Source organism: Phocoena sinus, chromosome 5, assembly GCF_008692025.1.
Source record: "Phocoena sinus isolate mPhoSin1 chromosome 5, mPhoSin1.pri, whole genome shotgun sequence".
Classification (NCBI taxonomy): domain Eukaryota; kingdom Metazoa; phylum Chordata; class Mammalia; order Artiodactyla; family Phocoenidae; genus Phocoena; species Phocoena sinus.
The window spans coordinates 45,811,538-45,824,220 of NC_045767.1; the positions used below are offsets into that span (position 1 = coordinate 45,811,538).

General features: G+C 34.0%; 1 protein-coding gene across 12 annotated transcripts in view; it reads right to left on the reverse strand.

Moving 5' to 3' along the window:
- The window catches only part of LCORL (ligand dependent nuclear receptor corepressor like), a 162,481-nt gene that overhangs the window by 52,728 nt on the left and 97,070 nt on the right, over positions 1-12,683 (reverse strand). For 11 of the 12 annotated variants that reach the window (XM_032631889.1, XM_032631890.1, XM_032631881.1 and 8 more), the window contains one exon: positions 4,731-4,982. In XM_032631889.1, the coding sequence (XP_032487780.1) occupies positions 4,731-4,982 (252 nt within the window). Of the gene's footprint in view, positions 1-4,730; positions 4,983-12,683 lie in introns of those variants that run through there. The other variant, XM_032631892.1, reaches the window with a different exon arrangement.

Below are 12,683 nucleotides of genomic sequence, written 5' to 3' on the forward strand. Positions count from 1 at the left end.
ATTTATGAAGAACAATTAGAGAAGCTATATAAAGATTAGCATGGAAAACAGAAGTTTAGACAGACAAAATAGTTTCAACAAATATTTACAGCACTAATAATAAGTAAAAGGAAAAATTTTCTCATATTGTTGCAGATGGAAAAGAAACCCCAAAACCCTAAAGGTTAGCATGGGAAAGAGAAGTCTGGAGATACAATAATTTCTACAAAAAAAAAAATAATAATAATTTCTACAAATATTTACAGTACTATTGAGTAAAATAATTACTGCAGATGGAAGAAATATAAAATGAAGGGTGGATGTTTCAGAGATAGGAGCTTAATTGTCAGAGCTGTCAAACAACGATTTTTTGCATGTACTTATTGTCAATCAGAGGTTGAATTACCATCTTTTATATGACAGAATAAAAGAACCCTATATTGGGGTGAAAGCTGAGCAGGATATTCTTTTGAGCATCTTTTACTTTGCTTATTTGGTTATTCTGTAATCTTCTGATAACTGTTTTTGCCTATTTTTCTAAGGTGTCATGTTTTCCTCATTGGCTATAGTTCTGTTTGATTAGCTAAATGGTTGTTAGTTACATCAGTTGTAAATACTGTCTCCAAATTTGAGGCTTGAATTTTCACTCTCTTCACAGTGACATTTGTAACACTTAAGTTTTACATTTTAGTACAAATTTACACAATTATTGCATGGATTGTTATTTCTGCATCTTAAGAAATTCTTCCTTATTTTAAATTCATTAAGATATAATCCTTTATCTTTTCTAACTTTTAGTTTTGCTTTTAACATTTAGCCCTTCAACCCAACTAAAATTACTTTTGTGAGCGGTGTAAGGTAGGGATCCATTTTTTTCCCCCTCCAAGTGGGTAAGCAATTGCCCTGGAACTATTTACTGAACAGGCCATCATCCTGGTGATTTATAATGACATCTCTTCTGGGCTTGCTAATATGTCCTAGTGATTTGTATATGGCCCATAGCACCCTGTTTGAATTATTATACAAAGTCTTGATATGTTTTAGAGAAGTCCCTCACCACGTTGACTTGGTAATTCTTGGCTCTTTTAAGTTTTACTCATAAATTTTATGATTGGCAAGTCATTTTTCACAATAAACCCTATCAGAATTTTGACTAGAATGACATTGAATTATTAAGTACATTAAAGATGAACTGCTATCTTCTAGAGTCTTCCCATTCATTTAAAATATAATCACTCATTTTGGGAGTCTTCTTTTATAACCTTCAATAAAGTTTTATAATGTTCTCCATAAGGTCTTAGTTTATTAGCTTCATTCTTAGGTGTTTTAATGTTTTTCCTGCTTTTGTTGCTATTGTAGAAGATTTTTTAAAAACTGGATTTTCTAATTGGATGTTATCATACTAACCTTGTGAGTAGTACCTTTTCTGAACTCTTTCATCAGTTCTAAAACTTTACATAGATATTCTTTCATATTTTCTATATACACAATCATACTGTTTGTAAGTAACCACAATTTTGTTCATTCTTTCCTTATAACTATTACTTATTATTGCTTACTTTCATATTTCTTTTTTTCTCATCACGTTACATGAGTCAAGACGTCTCATAAAATGCTGAAAATTTTTATCATGTCCGTTACTTTAAATCATTTGGTTATGATGTCCCTCATAGCAGAAGTACTCATCTATTCTTGGGGTGATAAGCATTTTTTATAATAAATGTGTCAGCTTTTGTAAATTTTTTCTGTATCTATTAGGATGATATGGCTGATTTTTTTTGGTAATGTGTAAAATCATAAAGGTGTCTCAAATGCAGAATCATCTGTGCTTCCCCACAGATGATTTATAATATTTTTATGATTTATAATTTATATAAACATTTATAATGTTTATAAACATTTATAAAAACATTTATAATGTTTTTATAATTCACTATATTCAATTTGCCAACATTTTGTTTAGAATTTTTGTACCTAGGTTTGTAAATAAGACTAGCTTGCAAATTTTCTTTCTTTTGCTATCTGTGCCTTGTTTTGATAAAGATTATATCAACATTTCTCTCTTTTCTATTCTTTAAAATAGTCTGTAAAAGATAAGAATTATCTACTGCCTTAAGGTTATATAAAGTTACCTGTAAAACCATTTGGGATTAATAATTCTATAGATTTATAGGTCAGACAATCCATAAATTATCTACATTATTTATGGCTAGATTATCTACTGGATTTACAGATTACAGCATCTAATCTGAATAAAATAAATCACAAAATGAACAAATGACTTAAACGAGTATTGTTGCAAAATTACAGTGAGAATAATGTGAAAAAAGCACTAGCAAATAATAGACAAACAAAGGCAGAACTAATCCTGCTACTACTAGTATGAGCATTTTATTAATTATACTATAAGGTATGAACAGTGAAGTCAGGCCGAAAGTTTTTTTAGTTCTTAAGAAACCATTTGAAATAAGGATTTATACCCTGTATTATTACTAATGAAACGCTCCAAAGTCTACACTGTGTAATAAGATACTGGGGGTGAAGTCACCACGATTAGCAAGACATTTAAAAATTGTTTACAACATCTTTATTTCAACCTTAAAAATTTTAATTTGTGGAAATATTAGTACATATAAGGTACTGGTGTGTATAGATACACACATACATGTGCTACATTAAAAAAAATTTGGTATGCAAGTAGACAAAGTTAGAGCTTACCAATCTATACCACGGCAGAATAGTTTTATAAAAGAAAATCTGATTTGTTACTCTCTGCTTAAAGAAACCTAGCAGCTTTCTAGGGCCCTAAGAAAAGTCAAAATCCTTAATATTTCCTACATGGCTTTCTCACAATCTTACCCCTACCTATTTCTTTAGCCTCACCTATTACCATTCTCTCCCTTGCTTTATACACTACAAACCACACTAAACTAAATGACTTTTCAGCCTCAGAATGTTAACATATATATTTGTGCACTTTGCCTAGAACATCAAAATAATTTAAATAAGTAACTACATTACTTATTTTCTACATATACTTGGGTCTGCCTTATTACTTAAATTCATAGAATCACAGAATGTAAGGACTGGAAATTTACTTTTAAAATGTCATCTATTCCAACCACTCATCTGATGCTTTTGAATGCCTCTAATGATAAGGCAACCAGGGAATCTTTTCCCCTTTCCCCTTTAAAAAAAAATGTCTGATCTTTAGAAATATTCTTTCTTATATGGACCTGAAATCTGTTTCCACCTAACTTCTAGGTAGCGATCCTAATTCTACTCATTGGGCCATTCAGAGAAAGTTCAGTCCTACTTTAGTGGAAGAGCCATACAAATATTTACAGATAACTACCATGTTACTTCCAAGCCTTCTCTTCTGTGGTGGTAGGGAACAGGAGGTAGAGAGTAGGGAGAGACTAATGTCTGAGTATCTTTTATGAGTTGGTTACTTTATATTTAACTTTCATATTGCTCCAGTGAGTTTGTTATTATTATTGCCAAGTAACAAATGAGGAAATTAAAGCTCTGATAGGTAAAGTTAACTATTCATGTAACTTAAGTAGCAGAGCTGGGATTTCAACCACAAGTCTGTCACAGATACCAAAGCCTATGTTTTAGTCTCTTTAGAACACTGAACTGCCTCCCACAAAGGAGAAGAGATATAAGAGGGTATGAAACATGGAAAAGCAAGACAAACAAAAATTCTAAAAATCCCATGCTTTCTAACTTCCAAAATTCAATGTATTGATATATTTTTGTCCTTAAGACTTACATCAAAATCATCTTCAACATTTCTTTCTCTGTCTTATAACCTACCTAATTATTATCTCAAATTTCTCAGATCTTACTACATAAATGAACTCAAACAACCTACAATTAGGGAAGCAAACAGAGAAAAGTATTTCCATATTTCAGCCTCTCTCAATTTTAATGTCTTACACAGTGAAAAGATTATCTTCTTTAAACACTGACTAGTGTACTCTTCTTTACAGTCTCCAACACCACATTGCCATCTGCAATCAAACTTAATGCTGACATTTTTTCTGGCTTTGAGGCCCGACAACACTATCCTTAACTTGTATTAACAAAAGCTACTTGTTGTCTCTTCTCCAGGCAAACACTTGTTTGGCATCCTCCACAAGCACTTTAAGGTCTTCCTTCTTTTCCTCTGAGAATCACAACTCTTCCTTCAATTAACAATTAGATAAGACCAATACCGCCTCATCATTCATGCTTCTTATGAAAAATGTATCTCCATATAGTTAATTATATTTATCCCATGCATTAACTTTTCTCTTTCCCTAGTTACATCATAAACAATTGAATACAAGTCATCTATTTCTTTTTATCTTTCACCTAAGTGCAAAAAACTGAACAGCAAGTGCTTAATGAATGTTCTCAGCTGTACATTACAAAAATACATTTTTATCATATATATCTTTTTATTTGTACACTTTCCTTTTAGGTTGCTTGCTAGAATTCTCTCACCATACACTTTACTGTGAAAAAACATTGAGAGAAACTCTCACTTCCAGTTTTATAAACAAAGTCAAATGTAATACAAAAGCTCTAATTCAGCACTTCTCTCTAGTCCATACTACATAGGTTAATTACAAGTAATATTACTTCTGAAGTAAATTTCTCTGTGAATATAAGGTTATATATATTTAAGAATACTAAAACATAAAATTATATGTTACACACACACATACACACACATACCACACACACACACACACAAATCTTACCTTGCTGAGTATTTTGTTCTTGCATTCGATTCACAGTGAGGTCTAAGGGGCCTTCCTGCTCTTCCTGAAGGGAGTTTTCTGCTTGATTCATTTGGATACTCTTACATATTAGACTTGGTCCAATTGAACCATTTCTATTCTCTTGAATTTTACCACTTTTTGAAATATACTCAATTGCAAACTGACGTATCATCTTTTTCATTAATTCCTGAGCAACTAGGGGAATGTTAGGATCACAGTTCTGAGGAAGATCTAGGGAAGAAATAAATATAATAAGAATTAAAAAAGAGAATGCAAAATACCTATGTTTAAATTTATCTTAATTACAAATTAATGATTTCACAAGTCTCAGATTCAGTCCATAATTGCAAATGGTTTCTAGGACTTAGCAACAAAAACCGTGTTGATTTAATTAGTATTATGAGAATACATCAACCCCAAACTTGGCATTTTTAATTGTTTCTGAAAAATAAATATTTTTGGTCCCAAACTAAAATATAAACAACTAGACATAAAAACAGACAGCTTATTTTCAGAGTTTTAATTCAAATGTATTCTACAAGATACTAAGACACTTAGTATGTGAACATAAATTGTATATATAAGTAACCAAGCAAGTTTTAACCTAATAGAGTAGGTATACACATTAACTATTAAAGAAAATAAACTCTGTAACTATTTATTACCATTAATTCTTCAATTCTGTCAAATGTGCACTTCATATATAGCCTAAATGTCATCATTAAGGATTTTTTTCTTTTTTCAATTTTTCATATTGAGAAATTTCAATCAGAAAGAAAAAAATAAAGAACACTACAATGACACAGACAGCCTCTACCAAGATTCAAGAATTGTTAGCATTCTGCCACATTCACCTTCTTTTTACTTTTACTGGTTTGCAGAACTACTGGAAAGTAAATTGCAGAATTATGAGATTTCACTCTTAAATATTTCAGTGCACATCTACTAAGATTCCCCTATAAAAACAGCAGTACCACTACTGAGGGTCATAATCAGTCCTTGGTCCCAAAACATGTTGGTCAGCTACAACCAAAATAAAGGACAGCAGTCATATACAATTCTGCTTGAAACCTGTACAAGAGGTAAAAACAGTTGAATGATTTTGTAAGAGGTGTGGAATAAAGACAGACCACTTATAAACACAGTATATAATAAGTAATAAATAGTTTTAATATTGGATGGTGGTGGCTTTTTTCACACACACACTACTGGCCTCACCCCAATCCTTTTATTTACTCTGCCCCTTCAGAGGCAGTATGATTGGTGAACTAGGAAGGATGACTAAGTGTATTTGGTTAGGCTCCACACTTCTTCCTCTTAGAAGTGGGCCTACTTCTAGAGATAACGGGTTGGCCAAAAAGTTTGTTTGGGTTTTTCTGTAAGATGTTATGGAAAAACCCAAACGAACTTTTTGGCCAAACCAACATGCTCCTCTGCTCCTTAAATGCCTCAACTCTTCCCCAGGCAGATCAGTGCTGTGTGAACAGGCCTGCCCTGATCCTGGGCTGTCTGAGACTGAAGGGTTGAGTCTCCTTAGTTTTGGGGTTCAGTATTAGCTGGAGCAATTGTCTAAGAGATCTGAAGGCAAGTCCTCCAACTAGCATCTACTTTTATAGATCCATGATTCTAAAATGCAAGAAGATTAGAAAACATACTATTTAAAGGTGAGGAAAGGCAACAAAACTACCTCCACCATATCTGATAGCAAAATGTGACCTCAGCCAACATCAATCTGTTTATGGTCCTGCAGAAATATCAATATATTTGATCACAGGGTGCTGTTTTGGACCTGCTGGAGATGTTACATAATAAACATCTCCATTACATTAGCTCTTTCAAAACAAAGAACACTGAATTCTGAAAAAACATTTGAGAATGTTTTCTCATTGAGCCCAGCAGGGAAAAGAGGTACTATTTGTTTCTGAGTACGAGAAAAAAAGACTTGGCTATACAGTTGAGCACTGAGCAACACGCGTTTGAACTGTGCGGGTACACACAGACATGGATTTTTTCCAATAAATACATACTACGGTACTGCACAGTCCATGGTTGGTCAGTCTGCAGATGTGGAACCCCGAGTATGGAGGGCCCGCTGCAAAGTTAGACTCATTTTTCACTGTGCAGAGGCTCAGTGCTCCTAACCCCCACGTTGTCCAAGGGTCAACTGTATATATCACATGTCCGTGGCTCAGTTATTTTATAACTGGAGGTTTGTCCCTCTTAATTTCCCCCTTCACCTATTTCATCCGCCAACACTCCTCCCCTCTGGCAACCACCTGTTTGTTCTCTGTAACTATGAGTCTGTTTTAGCTTAGTTTGTTTTTGTTTTGTTTCTTAAAGTCCACATATAAATGAGAATATACAATGCAAGGAATATGGTCAATAATACTGTATTAACTTTGTATGAGGACAGTTGCTTACTAGACTTATTATGGTGATCATTTCATCATGCATGCAAATGTGAATCACTCCATAGTATACCTGAAACTAAAGTAATATTGTCAACTATATTTTAATGAAAAAAGAAAGACTTAGCTATAGATTGAAATCTTAGCCATCTTCCTGAATTCAGGCTAGTTACATACCCCTTTGTGTTTTAGTTTCTCTGTTCATAAAAATGGAAATGATAATAGAACCTTGGAAGTCATAATAAGTCTTGCTCACAGGATATTTTAAAGTTATATGAGATTGTAGATAAAATACTGAACTCCTGTACTTGTCATTTTAATAGCTGACATTTACTCCACTGTTATCTTAGGTTATAGTGAAAATAACAAGAGAAACAAAAAGGTGCAGGCCAAGAAGTTATATTTTACGTAAATCATAAAATGTCAAATAAGTAAAAATATTAACTAACTAGGTTAATATGTAAAATTATTAACTAGCTGGGAAAACACAAAGGACATAATTTCTAAGCCCATGTGATATACCGTGCTCCAGAATAAATAGTATTAGCACATGTAACCCAACTAAAGTGATTTGTAACAAAACGAGAAATTTCCATGTTACACATAAGGATTACCAATTTATACCATTTCTTGACTATTACTTCCAGGAATCCTTGAAGGCATCTGTGAACACTCTTTTCCATCTTTTTTCAAACCTAATCTTGCTTTGAATTATGTGTTAAAAGGAGATATTGATTTACTTCTAGGTATTTTGGTTAATTATCCTGTAATGTATTGGCTAATATCACTTTATAAATTCAAAATAATTATATTTATCAAAAAACAACAGAAATATGATCAGACATATCATGTGACTAGGGCTATACTTTAGAATTGAGTTTAGAGCTAAGTTTAAAGCAGAATAGATAATGCTACTTTATTCTATTCATCTACTCAGTTTTTGTTTATATTGGGAATAGTCTATGTGTGAGACCAAAGGACTTGGCAAAAAACAAACAAGATAAAAAAGAGAAAGAGACAAAGAAAATGCTGCTCAGCTGCTGATTAGCGAGCCTTCTAGAATACCTGTGCAAATTATCAAAACTATAAAAAAACATTGAGTTAACTAAAGATCTAGGCCAGGGATATAAACTCAGATGGTTTCAAAATTCAGGCAACTCACAAACCCTGGGCTAGAAGAGAAAATATGTTGCCAAATGGAAATGGTATGCCCCAAGAAGATAGACATAATTTATTTTTGCCCTATCTCTTCATTTTCCAAATTTATCTAATTCAAGAGTTTAGCGAGTTGTTTGTAGTAGCCAGTTTCAAGACAGTCCTTAATGATTCCCACTCCCACCTCCTGGTTTCCAGGGTTGTGTAGTCCCTTCCACATTGTATTAAGGGTGGAATGTGTGATTAATAATAACATACTGCAGAAGTGTATGTCACTTCCAAGATTAGGTTATAAAAGAATATGGATACCCTGGATACTCTGAATACTGGTGTTCGCTGTGACCCCCACCCACACTATTCTGTCCTCTTGCTCTCTCATCACTCACTCTGGAGAAAGCTGTCCTGTGAGCGGCACTGAGGAGGCTCACAAGGAAAGGAACTGAAGTCTTCCACAGCCAAATGACTGAACTGGGAAGAAGATGCTCAAGACCAATCAACTCCCAAATGACTGAAAAGGAAAACAACACAGCAATAGTTATGTGATGAAGCTAAAGCACTGCTTAGAGAGCAATTTATAGCAATAAACACATATATTAAAAAAATTTCAACCCAGTAACCCAATAACCTAACCTTCCTCCTTAAGAGAAAACAAATCAAAAATTAAACCCAAAGCAAGCACAGAGAAGAAAATAAATAAAAAGTTAGGGCAGAAAAAAATAAGATAGAGAATAGAAAGACAACAGAGAAGAGCAATAAAACCAAAAGTTGGTTCTCTGAAAAGATCAAAAATTTGACCAAGAATAAAAACCAGAATACACTTAAGTTTGTAAAATCAGAAATGAAGGAAGCAATATCAGCACTAACATTAAAGGTAATCAAGAAATACTACAAAAAAAAAAAAGAAAAGAAAAAAGCTATACATCAACACATTAGGTATCCTAGATGAAATGCCGAAATTGCTAGAAAGACACAAACTATCAAACTCACTCAAGAAATAACAGTAAAACCTGGACCTGCAAGTAAAAAGACTGAATTAGTAACCAAAAATCTTGTCACAAAGAAAAGCCCAGGGACAGACAGATTTACTGGTGAATTCTATTAGACATTTAAAGAGGAATTAAAACCAATCCTTCACAAACTCCAAAACAAGAGATGAGGCAGGAACACTTCCCAACTCATTCTATGAGGGCAATATTAGCCTGATACCAAACCTGGACAAAGAAATTACATGAAAAGAAAACTACTAAACGAAATGAAAACTATCCATTATGAATAGACAAAAATCCAGTTGACCCTTGAGCTACATGGGTTTGAGCTGTGCGGGTCCACTTATATGTGGATTTTTTCAACAGTAAGTACTACAGTACTACACAATCTGTGACTGGTTGAATCTCTGGATGTGGAAATGCAAATACAGAGGGCTGACCATAAGTCATACACAGATTTTCAACTGCATGAGGGGCCAGCCCCTATCCATCACATTGTTCAAGGGCCAACTCTCCTATCACACAGAAACAGGCAACACATAAAAAGGATTATACAATAAGACAAGGTTGTCCACGCTCACCATTATTATTCAACACAGTTTTGGAAGTTTTAGCCATAGCAATCAGAGTAGAAAAAGAAATAAAAGGAATCCAAATCGGAAAAGAAGGGGTAAAGCTGTCACTGTTTGCAGATGACATGATACTATACATAGAGAATCCTAAAGATGCTATCTGAAAACTACTAGAGCTAATCAATGAATCTGGTAAAGTAGCAGGATACAAAATTAATGCACAGAAATCTCTGGCATTCCTGTACACTAATGATGAAAAATCTGAAAGAGAAATTAAGGAAACACTCCCATTTACCACTGCAACAAAAAGAATAAAATACCTAGGAATAGACTTACCTAAGGAGACGAAAGACCTGTATGCAAAAAACTGTAAGACACTGATGAAAGAAATTAAAGATGATACAAACAGATGGAGAGATATACCATGTTCTTGGATTGGAAGAATCAACACTGTGAAAATGACTCTATTCCCCAAAGCAATCTACAGATTCAATGCAATCCCTATCAAACTATCACTGGCATTTTTCACAGAACTAGAACAAAAAATTTTACAATTTGTATGGAAACACAAAAGACCCTGAATAGCCAAAGCAATCTTGAGAACGAAAAACAGAGCTGGAGGAATCAGGCTCCCTGACTTCAGATTATACTACAAAGCTACAGTAATCAAGACAGTATGGTACTGGCACAAAAACAGAAATATAGATCAATGGAACAGGATAGAAAGCCCAGATATATACCCACGCACCTATGGTCACCTTATTTTTGATAAAGGAGGCAAGAATATAAAATGGAGAAAAGACAGCCTCTTCAATAAGTGGTGCTGGGAAAACTGGACAGCTACATGTAAAAGAACGAAATTAGAACACTCCCTAACACCATACACAAAAATAAACTCAAAATGGATTAAAGACCTAAACATAAGGCCAGACACTATAAAACTCTTAGAGGAAAACGGGAGAATACTCCATGACGTAAATCACAACAAGATCCCTTTTCACCCACCTCCTAGAGAAATGGAAATAAAAACAAAAATAAACAAATGGGACCTAATGAAACTTCAAAGCTTTTGCACAGCAAAGGAAACTGTAAACAAGATGAAAAGACAACCCTCAGAATGGGAGAAAATATCTGCAAATGAAGCAACTGACAAAGGCTTAATCTCCAAAATTTACAAGCAGCTCATGCAGCTCAATATCAAAAAAAACAAACCGAATCCAAAAATGGGCAGAAGACCTAAACAGACATTTCTCCAAAGAAGATATACAGATTGCCAACAAACACATGAAAGGATGCTCAACATCACGAATCATTAGAGAAATGCAAATCAAAACTGTAATGACATATCATCCCACACCAGTCAGAATGGTCATCATCAAAAAATCTAGAAACAATAAATGCTGAAGAGCATGTGGAGAAAAGGGAACACTCTTGCACTGCTGGTGGGAATGTAAATTGATACAGCCACTTCAGAGAACAGTATGGAGGTTCCTTAAAAACCTAAAAATAGAACTACCATACAACCCAGCAATCCTACTACTGGGTATGTAACCTGAGAAAACCATAATTCAAAAAGAGTCATGTCCCAAAATGTTCACTGTAGCTCTATTTACAATAGCCAGGACATGGAAGCAACCTAAGTGTCCATCGACAGATGAATGGATAAAGAAGATGTGGCACATATACACAATGGAGTATTACTCAGCCATAAAAAGAAACAAAACTGAGTTATTTGTAGCGAGACAGATGGACCCAGAGTCTGTCACACTGAGTGAAGTAAGTCAGAAAGAGAAAAATAAATACCGTATGCTAACTCATTGTGTGGAATCTGAAAAGAAAAAAAAACTGTTCCTGAAGAACCTAGGGGCAGGACAGGAATAAAGACGCAGATGTAGAGAATGGACTTGAGGACACCGGGAGGGGGAAGGGTAAGCTGGGACGAAGTGAGAGAGTGGCATGGACTTATATACACTACCAAATGTAAAATAGATAGCTAGTGGGAAGCAGCTGCACAGCACAGGGAGATAAGCTCGGTGCTTTGTGACCATCTAGAAGGGTGGGATAGGGAGCGTGGGAGGGAGATGCAAGAGGGAGGAGATATGGGGATATATGTATATGTATAGCTGATTCACTTTGTTATAAAGCAGAAACTAACACACCATTTGTAAAGCAATTATACTACAAAAAAGACGTTAAAAAAAAAAAAAGGATTATACATCAAGACCAAGAATCACAAGTATACAAGGTTAGTTCAACATATGAAAACCAATCAGGCAATGTAATGTAACATATTAATAAAGAACAAAATCCACATAATAATCTCCATAGATGTAGAAAAGCACTTGATACCTTTTCGTGATAAAAACAATGTACAAACTAGGAATAGAAGGAAACTACCTCAATCTACGAAAGAGCATCTATGAAAAATCTACAGATAACATCACACTTAATGGTGAAAGATTGAAAGTTTCCCCCATAATATGAGAACAAGAGAAAGACTCTTGTCCTTGTTCTCATTACTTCTATTCAACATGTACTGGAGGTTCTAGCCAGTGCAATTAGGCAGGAAAAAGAAATAAAAGTAATTTGGATTGAAAAAGTAGAAGTAAAACTCTTTTTACAGATAACATAATGTTGTATATACAAATTTGTTAGGAATCCACACACACAAAATTTTAGAACTAGTAAGTTCAGCAAGGTTACAGGATGCCATATCAATATACAAAAATCAATTTTACTTCTGTACAATGGCACTGAACAATTCTAAAAGGAAATAATTAAGAAAATAATTCCATTTACAACAGTATTAGG